The sequence below is a fragment of the Meriones unguiculatus genome, chromosome X, assembly GCF_030254825.1.
Source record: "Meriones unguiculatus strain TT.TT164.6M chromosome X, Bangor_MerUng_6.1, whole genome shotgun sequence".
In the NCBI taxonomy this organism is placed as follows: Eukaryota; Metazoa; Chordata; class Mammalia; order Rodentia; family Muridae; genus Meriones; species Meriones unguiculatus.
Window position 1 is genome coordinate 14,664,668 of NC_083369.1, and position 12,267 is coordinate 14,676,934.

Consider the following 12,267-nt stretch of genomic DNA (forward strand, 5'->3'; position numbering starts at 1 on the left):
GTTCAGGATTGTGATAGCCTCCTGGTGGTGTTTTCCTTTGAAAATGAAATGCCCCTCCTCATCTTTTTTGATTAATTTTGGTTGAAATTTATAAAAGCCTTTTTTTCTAGCCCTTTACTTTGAGGTAATGTTTATCTTTATTACAGAGGTGTGTTTCTTGGGTACAGCAAAATGTTGAATCCTGTTTCCATAAACATCCTCTTAGTCTATGTCTTTTTGTTGGAGAATTGAGTCTTTTGATGTTGATAAATAATATGACCAACGAATATTCCTTTTATTGTCGAGTTGGAGGTGATAGTGTGTTTCTGTGCTTGTTTTCTTTTATTTTTTTCATTGTGGTGTTATCTATATTCTGTGTTTTCTTACGTGTAGTTGGTTTCATTAGATTGGAGTTTTCATTCTAGTATCTTTTGTAGGGCCAGGTTGCTGTGTAGACATTGTTTACGTTTAGTTTTGTCACGGAATATTTTGTTTTTTCCATCTATGTTTATTGAAAGTTTTTCTGGGTATAGTTGTCCGGTTTGACATCTGTGTTCTCTTGGATTCTGCCTGACATCTGCTCAGGCCCTTCTGTGTTTCATGGTTTCTGTTGAGAAGTCAGATGTGATTCTGATAGGTCTGCCTTTGTATGTTACTTGGCCTTTTACCCTTGCTGCTTTTAATATTTTTTCTTTGTTCTGTAGATTTAGTGTTTTGACTGTTATGTGACATGAGGAGTTTCCTTTCTGGTCTAGTCTATTTGGTGTCCTGTAAGCCTCTTGCATGTTTAGGATCATCTGTTTCTTTTAAGTTGAGAAAACTTTCTTCTATGATTCTTTTGAAAAAGTATTTTCTGGACCTTAGAGCCTGGAATCTTTTTTTTTTTTTTTTTTCATCTATTCCTATTATTCTTAGATTTCATCTTTTCATGGTATTCTTGATATCTTAGATGTTTTGTGTTTGAGACTTTTCCAGTTTTATGTTCTCCTTGAGAGATATATCAGTGTGTCTTCAGCTGTATCTTCAGGGCCTGAGATTCTCTCTTCCATATCTTTTATTCTGTTGGTGATGCTTACCTTTGTGGTTCTTGATCCTTTCTCTAAGTTCTCCAGCTCCAGGATTTTCTTTGTTTGTATTTTCTTAATTGATTCTATTTCTGTTTCATGTCTTGTACCATTTCCTGCATCTGTTTGTATTTGTTTTCCTGTCTGGTCATGATGGCCTGTGTTTTTTTCTTTTATTTGTTTCCTCTTATATGGTTCTGTATGTGCCTCTAATAACTGAATATACATGAATTTGAGATCATTTTCCTATGTTTCTAATGAATTACAATATCCATTGATTTTGGGGGTTGCTGTTGAAGCCAGGATGTACTGATTTTTGTTGGATGTGTTCTTACACCATTCTCTATCCATCTTCTTATCTGTAACTTTTGCTGTTTGTTTCTGGAGTCTGTACTTGGGACTGCGTCCATCTGTCTGTGGAGTCTGGAGTATTCTTCAGTGAAGAGGAGAGAGGTCCACTGGCTTGAGAGTAGATGATGGTATTTCAGCTTCACCAAGGGAGGAATGTTGCAGGCGCATGTGTGCAAGCATGGTGTGTGGAAGTGTGCCTTGGAGGACAGGGTGCTAAAGTGTGTAGATGCCTGGAAGGGTAGAGTGTTAGCGCAAGAGGGGGTCCTGGAGCAGTTCCTTGTCTCAGTGGGCATGATCAGGTGTCCTGAATGCTTCACTGTCCCACAGGCCTGTCATACTGTCCTCCAGGCACTCATATCTCCCTGGGTTGCACCATCTCTTTGCAGGAATTGTGTGCCTGAACTCCCCAGGGAGCCCCACAGAAAAGGGGCTTCAATGTTGAGAATTCTGTCCCAGAGATCCCTTTGTTGCCCACAGTGAGGGTGTGGGTGGGAGGTATCCTGTGTCTGGCTGCTAGTGTAGAGGAATCCTGGATCTGCAGTTCTGCCCTCTCTTGAAGGTGCACTCATTTGGCATATGTGGAAAGTTCAGGGGTCCCAAGATTTGGGCCCGCAGGGACAAATGAAAGTGTAGGAGATCTCTCAGTGGTGTCTGCTGTTTAGCTGCTGCTTAAGGAGGCCCATATTTGGGCCACTTCCACAGTCTTAGTCACTGAGCAGGGAAGCTTATGTATGGAGCAGCAATCTGCCTCAGCAGAGCCAGGAGGCCCGTGCTTTGGGTAGCTGCTGCAGCAAGGGAAAGTGCAGGGCATCAAATGTTTGCTACTCTCAGACCCTGGAGATGTCTGTGGGTGACCTGGGATCCCAATCCTCCTAGCTTACAGGTTGTCCCTTCTATCCCGTGAAGCCTCAGAATCAATGCTCTGGCTTCAGCCACCCCTCTACTCAACAGTTTGAGAGTTTCGGATCCTCTGCCCTTGAGCTACAGTCTGCACTGGTTGCTGACATGTTAGAGCCCTCCAGGCATATTCTTAAGAATCTAGAATTTGAAGAAAAATTATGTGGCTGCCTACTATTAACAATATGTTTTTTTATAGTTAGCATGAACTTTTAAGGCTTTTTGAATTGGAGTTACAAACTGAAGTCCTATTACTGCATTGACATTTAAAGTAAATTCAGAATGTAGTTTTATTTGCTCTGTATTATTTACCCAAGTTGTCATAAATGTTGTTGCTTCTAGTGAAATATAGTGTTCCATTTCTAATCTACAACTCAGCATACATATAGTTGCATTTATCTACAATGTATTGCCTAATTTAACTTGTGAAAGATTTTCCTGGTTCTGTATATTAACTTTTCCATAAAGATCCTTTCATTCAGTTTTAAAGAACTTTCTTTTGTTTGGTAATAGCTTATTAACAGCAACCCTTAATTATTCTACTGTTAGTGAAATGCTCTCTATATGCAGTACAAGCCAGCACCACTGTTGAGCCAAACTTGCTTCCTTAGCTTTAGTTAAGACTTAATTTGAGGTGATTTAATCTGGACTTAATTGAAATACAAATCAGAGCAAAAAATCACCAGAGGAGCAAAGTCATCCATGGCTTCATTCATCTATTGGTGATTTCTCTGTGTTTTCTGATCTATATGTGTGAAGAAGAAGGTACTAAATGGCATATAATAAACATGTATGGAAGTCAGTCCCTATTTTGCTTCAGCCTAGGTGTGTTTGCGTTGCATCTTGGAATGTAAACAGCAAGTGACCATCATATCTGTTAAAAGTGAAGCCTTAACATATATTAGTACCTTTTATCAAGGAGTGAATTCTTGACTGAATTGAAACTGCGTGCCGGAAAATAGAAGAATTTCAAATCAAGGTGGCCCAAACCTGGTGGCGCACCCCTTTAATCTCAGCACTTGGAACAGTGGCAGACCTCTGAGTCCACAGCCAGCCCCAGGGTTATATAGTGATACTCTGTCTCAAAACAAACAAACACCCCAACCCCCCCCCAAAAAAAAACCCCAGGAAAACCCAACAAAACTTCCATAATCTCAACAATATCATTGTCACTGAATTGTTTTCAGTCTTGATTGCCGAATGGATGTTTATCTCATAAATATTAAATCATGGCAAGCTGTTAGAATCTTGCCAGCTTTTTTGTGAGCTTTTTCTCTCAGTTTTTTTTTATTAATTACTGTGATTTATGAATTTATGGCAAAAAGTACTTACTGCTTTCATTTTACGCATTCAGATAGTTTTCTTTAGTACAGTCTCAAATTTCCTAGGAGTGTACTTTCAGGTTAATAGTAAAAGTTGTGTTTTCTCATTAAGCAATTATTTTTTTTTTAGCAAAGTAATTGAGAAGCATCTTGAGAAATTGTGTGAGTGAAGCTATTGTATATTTTTTCTGAAACTTAAAATTCATTTATGTTAATTTGTGTTCTTTTACCATGTAACAAGTAGTACTCATATCCCTTCCCTGCCCCAACTTGACTATTACTAACAATTGATGGTTGCTTCAGTACTTAATATTATCATGTTACTTTTGTATGGTTAACCTAGTTATGAAAAAAAGTGAAATTAAGGTTCAAGTATATTATCCTGTAGTTGGAGATGCTGTTTCCTATTAGAGAGTAGTTTGTTATACATTGTATTTTTTTCTGAGAATTTTTTCTTCTGTTCTTCTATCTTGGAATGCCATTTGGATAAGTGAATTTACTATTGTTACCCTATCTCCCCATGGTAGTTACTGGAGAATGGCAGCATCAACTTTTAATTGGTCAAAACAATTAATAAAGTAAATCTCTAAGAGCTTTCAGTATAGTACAGAATTTTATGGAATTGAAGAATAATCAGTATAGTAAACCATTTTAAAGGGTGTTCATTGGTAGCTTGTGTTAAAACATGGTTTCTGCTAGTCTCTTAATTGCATATAAAGTCTATTCATAACATTTATTACTATTTTGAGATTTTGTTTTAATTGGCTGTACTTTACCCCCAATAGAGTTTTTTATTGTTTTTGTTTTTGTTTTTTCCTCTAAAGAATTGCCAAGAAGATGCTTTTAGAAGAAATTAAAGCCAATCTTTCCTCTGATGAGGATGGATCTTCAGATGATGAACCTGAAGGAGAGAAAAAAAGAACTGGTAAACAGAGTGAAGAAACACCAGAAGATGATGGTGAGCTTTCTGAATAGAAGTTATATATTGGATTTGTAGTTTAATTTCTTAGCCATTTAGACTGTAAAGAATATCTGACCAAGAAATCTCAGTTAAGTGTAGTTGAGGTTTTAAGAAATGTTTAGGACTTCATTATCACAACTTCTTTGAGTGTCTTATTGATAATTGTATAAGTTATTGCACTTACTACCAATAAATTTTAAGAAAAACCTTTTATACTTTAAGATGGTATGTACTGGTGATGGTTATTCCATATTCAGTAAGGCTGATAAATGATTACCTGTTTTAACCAGTGATGCTAAGGTGCACATCTCATTGATACCAAGGAGTTTTCCCTTAAATTATGGAAATTGTGAATAGACAGAATAGTTTTTTTAAAGCCTTTGAAAGAAAGTTCATTGCAGAATGTTTTATTAATGTATCTTTTTTATTTAAAAGCACCAAATCAAGTCAATTCAGAATCAGATTCAGATTCTGAAGAATCTAAGAAGCCAAGATACAGACATAGGCTTTTGAGGTATAAACTGTCAGTGAGTGATGGAGAATCTGGAGAAGAAAAAAAGACAAAGCCTAAAGAGCACAAAGAAGCCAAAGGAAGAAATAGAAGGAAGGGTAAGACATTTTAATTCTCAGTGTAAAGAAAACACTGGTTTTGTGAATGTGTTCTAGTATTGAAATTGGAGTATATCTGCTCAGACACTTTAAAACACTGCTCCTAAGAGAGTACAGTGCATTGGTAAGGAAGAATTTAAAGTACAACAGTCATACAGTGTTTGAAACTGGTAGTCATCATACATTTTTAAAGTGATGAAGAAAAGTGAATTGACTTAATAAGTAAAATATTTTTAAAGACCATATAGATAATGTAAGATTGCAAATAGTGCAATAAAAGTGCAAATAGCCAAGGTGATTTCCTATGAAAAGATGACAGCACATATAACTAATTTGGGTAGATTTTTTTGAGTTTATATGTAAAACAACACAAGTTCAGTTTTCTTTGTATTAGAAATTTATGTCCTTAGTTTGTTATTTTTGTCTGTTTTTAAGACAGGGTCTTATCCTATAGCCCAGTCTGGCATCAAATTGATAATCGTTATTTAGCCTTCTGAGTACTGGGATTATGTTTTATGCCACTTTGCCCTGCTGCAGTTTAGGAAGTTACCTGTGTCTAGCACCACATTAAGTATTATGGATACAAAAATGAATATAGAAACAATTGGTATAATAGATTTTAATTTGGATATCTGAGTATACATGTGACTAACATGGAGGAGGATATATAAAATCAGGCTACATTGTTTGAAATGAAATAAACCTGGCAGAGAAAAACAAGTACTGTACATTCTTATGTGGAAGCTAAAGTTTTGATGTCATAAAGTTGAAAATAGAATAGTGGTAATGAGAGGTTAGAAAGGGGAGAGTGGAAAAGCATAAAGGGAAGCTGGTTAACAAGTGTCAAATATTTACAGTGATCTGATTATACTAATAGACTATATATTTTATAAAGATCTAAAAGAGAGGAGGTTGAAGGTTTCCAGCACAAATAAATGCTTACAAAGACAAAATTATGAATTGGTTTGATTTGATCATTTTGCATCATGTTAGAGTCTGTTCTTTCTATGTGTGTCCATCGTTGTTTGAACACTTTACTTTCTGTCTGTGTGTTATGAGCCAAGCTCATTTTACTTTTCTTTCCCCATGTGCCCTGGCCAAAAAGATAGGCCTTCTAGAATTCCAGTGCTTCTGTTATGATAGTTGTGATTAAGAAATGAAAGAGAAACAGCACTTGAAGTGCCCTTTACACTCTGGTCACAATATCTGATCTCATGTTTGGCCCCAGTGCATGACAAGAAAACTGTGACAGTTTTGCCATCCACAGTCTTTGTGGCTTTGCAAGTCAGCTTATCTTCTGTGCCAAACCAGTAGTGTCTTGATGGTTTCTAATGGTGTGATGAACACCATGACTGAAAAACAAGTTGGGCAAGAAAGGGTTTATTTTATCCTGCATCTCTCAGGGTACTTCTATCACTGAGGGAAGCTGGGCAGTGAACCTGGAGGCAGGAACTCAAGCAGAGGCCATAGAGAAATGTTTACTGGCTTATTCCTCATGGGTTGCAACATGGACTTGCTGCAACTCAGGACTGCCTGCCCCGTTGCATCACTTTCTGAAATGATTCTCCCTTCCCCAATTAGTCATTAATCAAAAAAAAAAAAAAAATGCCCTACCGACTTGCTCAAGGACCAATTTTGCTTGCTCATAGGACATTTTCTCAGTTGAGGTTCCCTCTTCTTAAGTGACTCTCACTTGGGTCATGTCAACAAAAAACAGACAAAAAAACTAAACAGGACAAGAAGACAGAGGAAGAAAATCACCCATAACACTTAACTGCTGTTATTTCCTATGTCTTCCTCCAATTATAGAGGAATCATTATTGAGGTCTTGCTTTGAACCACCAATCTGCCTGCTGTTGCTTTCCTTTTAGAGTCCTTAGTCATTGCTCTCTGTGTCTTGGACATGGTTTTTAATCATCCTAATTGGCAGAGAGTTTATAATCACTTTCTTTCATGTTGAGTAGCCTACTTTTCTTGTTTCGACTAGCTGAACTTTTCATTAATTTACCTTTGGTTATCACTTACATATTTTATGTATGGCTAGTTATCCTTTTTTTTTTTAATCCAAATATACTACCAAACAAATGCAGTTTAATGTAGAAGTATAATTTTAAAATTATGCCTGGAAAAAATTTCACACTTACAAATACAGATTTAGTATACCATATCTACTATGGTTGGTACCAGAAATGCTTTGGTTTAGTGTTTTCTTTCTTTAAATATTGGTATGTACATAATGAGAGATCTTGCGGAAGGGACCCATGTCATAATACAGACTTCATTCATGTGTCATCTGCACCTCATGTATATAGCTCAAAGGTAGTTTTATGCAGTATTCCTAGTGCACCCTTATTTTGACAGCAACTTAGCACAGCGGTTTAGATGTTTTTACTCATGGAGTATATTGATTCGTACAGGCTTCAGATTTTGGAGCATTTCAGGTTTACTGATCAAGGATGTTCAGCCTCTGCCATTTGAATCATGAAATTTATATCTTTTTTTTGAGACAGGATTTCTCTGTGTAGCTCTCTGCATGTCCTGGATCTTGCTCTATAGACCAGGCTGTCCTCAAACACAGAGATCCACCTGCCTCGGCCTCCTGAGTGCTTGGATTAATGGGGTGTGCTACCATGGTGGCCTTGAATGGTACATCTTATGCGATATGTATTTATATATGTACTCGTGATAATTCTCTAATGTTTAAAAGTGCAGTTACTTAGTGGATTTTATTTCTTTGGAAAAATTATTGAGTAACTCATGTCTTTCTAAATTGAAGTGAGCAGTGAAGATTCAGAAGACACCGACTTTCAGGAATCGGGAGTTAGTGAAGAGGTCAGTGAATCTGAGGATGAACAGCGACCTAGAACAAGGTCAGTCTTCTACTGTTTTTTTATTTTTTTATTTTTTTGTCTTGCTTTATTTTTCAGTGTTAGAAATCGAGCCAATGGGAATGGCCCAGTAAGTAAGGCTGCCCACTGGTAAGCCTGATGTCCTCAAGGTGTTCCCTAGGACCTCACATGGTAGAAGGAGAGATCCAAATCCTACCAGTTGTTCACTGATCTCTGCATATTTGCTGTGCCCCCCCTCCCTCTTCATGATGTTAGGAATTAACCTATATACTTTCCAATTTTGCTACAATTGCAAAGAAAGTTAAGTGAATATAATATATGATATTTTCATTTGAAATTAATTGTTAAAAGAGAAAGAGGGGCTAGTGAGAAAGCTCACTGGGTAAAGGTACTTGCTGATTATTCTGATCTCTGGGACTAAATTGATATAAAGACAGAACTGATTCCTGCATGTTCTTTAAGTGCCACACGTGGCCTGGCACAGGTATGTGTGCGTGTTCGTGCACACTCACACATACAAATAGATGAAAGAGGAAATCAGGAGGAAAAGGATGGGGAATGAATTTGGTCTAAGTACATGATATGTTTGAATAAAAATGTTTCTGAAATCTATCACATTGTATAAATGAATATATATTAATGAAAATTAACAAAAAGTAGTTATACCTACCTGGTCTATATAGTGCTGATGATTGAACCCAGGGCTCTGTGTCTTCTCAGCAAAAACTGCTAATTGAGATATAGGCAGAGACCTTCCTCATTTTCTCTTCTTCCTTTCTTTCCTTCCTTTATTCCTTCCCTCCTTCTACCCTTACCCTTTCTTTCTCCTTCCTTCCCTCCCTTTCTCCCTTTTTTCTTTCTCTCTATCTTCCTTTTTTTTTTTTTTTTTTTTAGTTTAATATAATTCAGGCTGCTGGCCTTGATGGCCTTGAACTTACTTTGTAGCCGTGGATGATCTTGAATTTTTGGGATTTTGTTTTTGAGATAGGGTTTTTCTTTACACCCACCCTGCCTGTCCTGAACCTTGATTTGTAGAACATTCTGGCCTCAAAATTACAGAAATCCACCTGCCTCTACCTCCTGCATGCTGGGATTAAAAGCACGTGCCACCACTGCCTGGTAATATTTTGTTGTTGTTTGTTGTTGTTTTGTTTTCATTTTGATTTTTTTTAACCTTGAACTTTCCTTACTCTTGTTTTCACCTCTTGGGTACTGAGATGACAGGTATTTACCACCATTCCCAGTTTGCCCTGTGGTAGGGATTGGACCTCCGGCTTTGTATTTTATAGTTATACAACCTAAACTATTTTCCCAACCTCTCAACATTGCTTTTTTTTTTTTTTTAATTGCTTGACTTTGTAGTTCTGGGAATGAAACCCCATGGTCTTATGCATGTTGTGCACATGTTGTGCACATACTACTCCATGGAGCAGTTCCTAAAAAGGACAGTGTTATTAACACTACTAAGCTATACATTTAGAAATGTTCAAGGTGGTAAATGTTTTTATCACTACTAAAATAATGACATGGTGTATATTTGTATGTGCTGCTCAGTGCTATGGCATATGTGCAGGATATACATAGTATTTCCAAAGTCATACAAAAATCATTGGAGGAAACTTGACTGGAACATTTAATTTTAGATTTACAATTTTCTTCAGGTCTGCAAAGAAAGCAGAATTGGAAGAAAATCAGCGGAGTTATAAACAGAAAAAGAAAAGACGACGCATTAAGGTTCAAGAGGATTCATCCAGTGAAAATAAGGCAATAATGGCATTTATTGTTTGACTGAGTTATAATTGACACACTTAGTAATAGTAACTTCACTATTTTCTCTTTGAATTTTATTCAGTAATTGCATTTTGTTTTCTTATTTAAATTTTACACTTGTGGGAAGAAATTTTTTATTTTTTTTCTTTAGCAAAGAATTTTAATTTTTTTCCTTTAGCAAGAAAGTTTATAATTGTTTTAATGCATTATTATATTCATATTTAAAAGATTACAATATAATACAAATATAATGTTTATATGCATCAGAAAATTATAAACTTCATGTGGCTACATTTATTTTTCCGACTTTTTGAATTGAAAATAGTTTTTGTTTTTTTTTTTTTTTTACACACAATATATTCTGATTTTTGTTTCCTTTTTTGAGCAGGGTCTTACTATGTAGTTCTGGCTGTCCTGTAACTCAGTCCAGCTGAGATAGGGTTCATGTAGCACAGCTTGGCCTTGAACTAACTCTGTACCTGAGGCTATCTTTAAATTCCTGCTCCTCCTGTCTCAGCCTCTTGAGTGCTAATATAACAGGTACGTGCCTTAAGAGTCTTTTTGTTTTTTTCTTTTTTAATGTGTAGTGCTGGTTATTGAGTATAGGGCCTCAGTCATATTAGGTAAATGCCCTACAGATGAGACAACCCCCTAGCTAAGAAGGGTTCACTTTTTTAAACACCAGCTTTGGAAACATGTTACTTCGTGGCCTCAGTTTCTTTCACAAACAGACACTCCAGACTCATTAGATTTTTTTAAACATTCAAAACACTTATTTATATTTGTGCATGCTTTCATGTGTGCGTGTTTGGCTTTATGCCACGTGTGCACAGGTATCCAAGGAGGCCAAAAGAGGGCAACGGATCTCCTGGAACTGAGTAATAGGCCACTGTGAGCCGCTGGATGTGGGGGTGCTAGGAACTGAATCAGGCCCTCTGAAAGAGCAGCAAGCATTCTTAACCACTGAGCCATCTCTTTAGACCAAGATCCACTGAACTTTGTCATTTTCTGTCTATTCTTTAGCCCCTGGTGGGCCCTATTTTATGAATTTGATATTTTTAAGAACCTTGTACATAAAATATTTATGTTTTTCTTTCTAGCTCATTTTATTGATAAATTGTTTTCAAGTTTAATCCATATTGTAGCATGTATCAGCATTTTATTTTTGCTTCTAGATAAACCACTGCATATGTTTAACTAAATATATTGTTTACTCATGAGTCTGTTGATGGGCATGGCTTATTTTCTTGTGATTGTTTTGGGTCATGCAATTATGAACATGACTGCTCAGATGTTTTTGCTCCTGATTTCAGTTGGTTGTATGTATACAAGTTGTAATTGCTGGGTCATACAGTAAGTATATGTTAACTTCTTCTAGGATTTTCACATACTTTTTCTATATTGTTTACATCATTTAGTATTCTTAAAAACCCTGTACCACCTCACAGGTTCTCTGACATTTAGTATTTTATATTTTCTTTATTCAATAACAGCAGTTACAATGAGTATGAAATGGTATGTTCTTAAGGTATTGGATTTTATTTTGCATTGTCCTGTCAGTTTGGACATCTTTTCATGTTCTTATTAGCCACTGTATACATTTTGAAAATAAATGCTTGTTTAATTCATTTGCTCTGATATTTTTTTGTTAATGTTTATTTGAGTTTTTATTCAACACTTTATTTTTAGATCTAATTAATAAATGTTTTCTTCTTGTTGCATTACATAATACAACATGGAGTGAATTAATTAGAACAATTTTACTGTGTGTGTTTAAATTTTGCAGAGCCATTCTGAAGAAGAAAAAAAGGAAGATGATGATGAAGACGAGGATGAGGAGGAAGAAGATGAAAATGATGATTCTAAGTCACCTGGAAAAGGCAGAAAGAAAATTCGGAAGATTCTTAAAGATGATAAACTAAGAACAGAAACACAGAATGCCCTTAAAGAAGAGGAAGAGAGGCGAAAACGGATTGCAGAGAGGGAACGTGAAAGAGAGAAATTAAGAGAAGTAAACAATTTCAATTTGATATATAGCATTTCAGTTTTGATATGTAACTTTCATAGACATATGTAACAGGTGCATACCGTTTTTTAAGAGTTGAATATTTTAATAAACTACAGATTTCTAGGTGAAATTGTTTTACACCACGGGTAATATGCTATGCTTATTACTTTTGTATACTTAGGTACCTGGAAACACTTGAGACTCATTATGTTCACCAGAATTATTGTAGTATAATGGCGTGTGCCATGGTGTACATATGGCTATCGGAGGATACTTTGTGATGGTTTTCTCTTTTTGCTTCTTTGTGAGTCCTGGGGACTCTTACTCAGTTGTTAGGCATGTATAGAGAGTACCTTTATCTGTTAAGCCATCTTGCCAGCCCTGAATTTGATTTATTATATTTATAAAAGCATTGTTTTAAAATATAATTTTATTATAGATGTATGTCTGAATGTGG

General features: G+C 36.0%; 1 protein-coding gene across 8 annotated transcripts in view; it reads left to right on the forward strand.

Moving 5' to 3' along the window:
- Positions 1–12,267, forward strand: part of Atrx (ATRX chromatin remodeler) — a 156,253-nt gene that overhangs the window by 81,386 nt on the left and 62,600 nt on the right. For all 8 annotated transcript variants that reach the window (XM_060374617.1, XM_060374619.1, XM_060374622.1 and 5 more), the window contains 5 exons: positions 4,438–4,571; positions 5,010–5,183; positions 7,960–8,053; positions 9,694–9,796; positions 11,589–11,813. In XM_060374617.1, the coding sequence (XP_060230600.1) occupies positions 4,438–4,571; positions 5,010–5,183; positions 7,960–8,053; positions 9,694–9,796; positions 11,589–11,813 (730 nt within the window). The remainder of the gene's footprint in view (positions 1–4,437; positions 4,572–5,009; positions 5,184–7,959; positions 8,054–9,693; positions 9,797–11,588; positions 11,814–12,267) is intronic.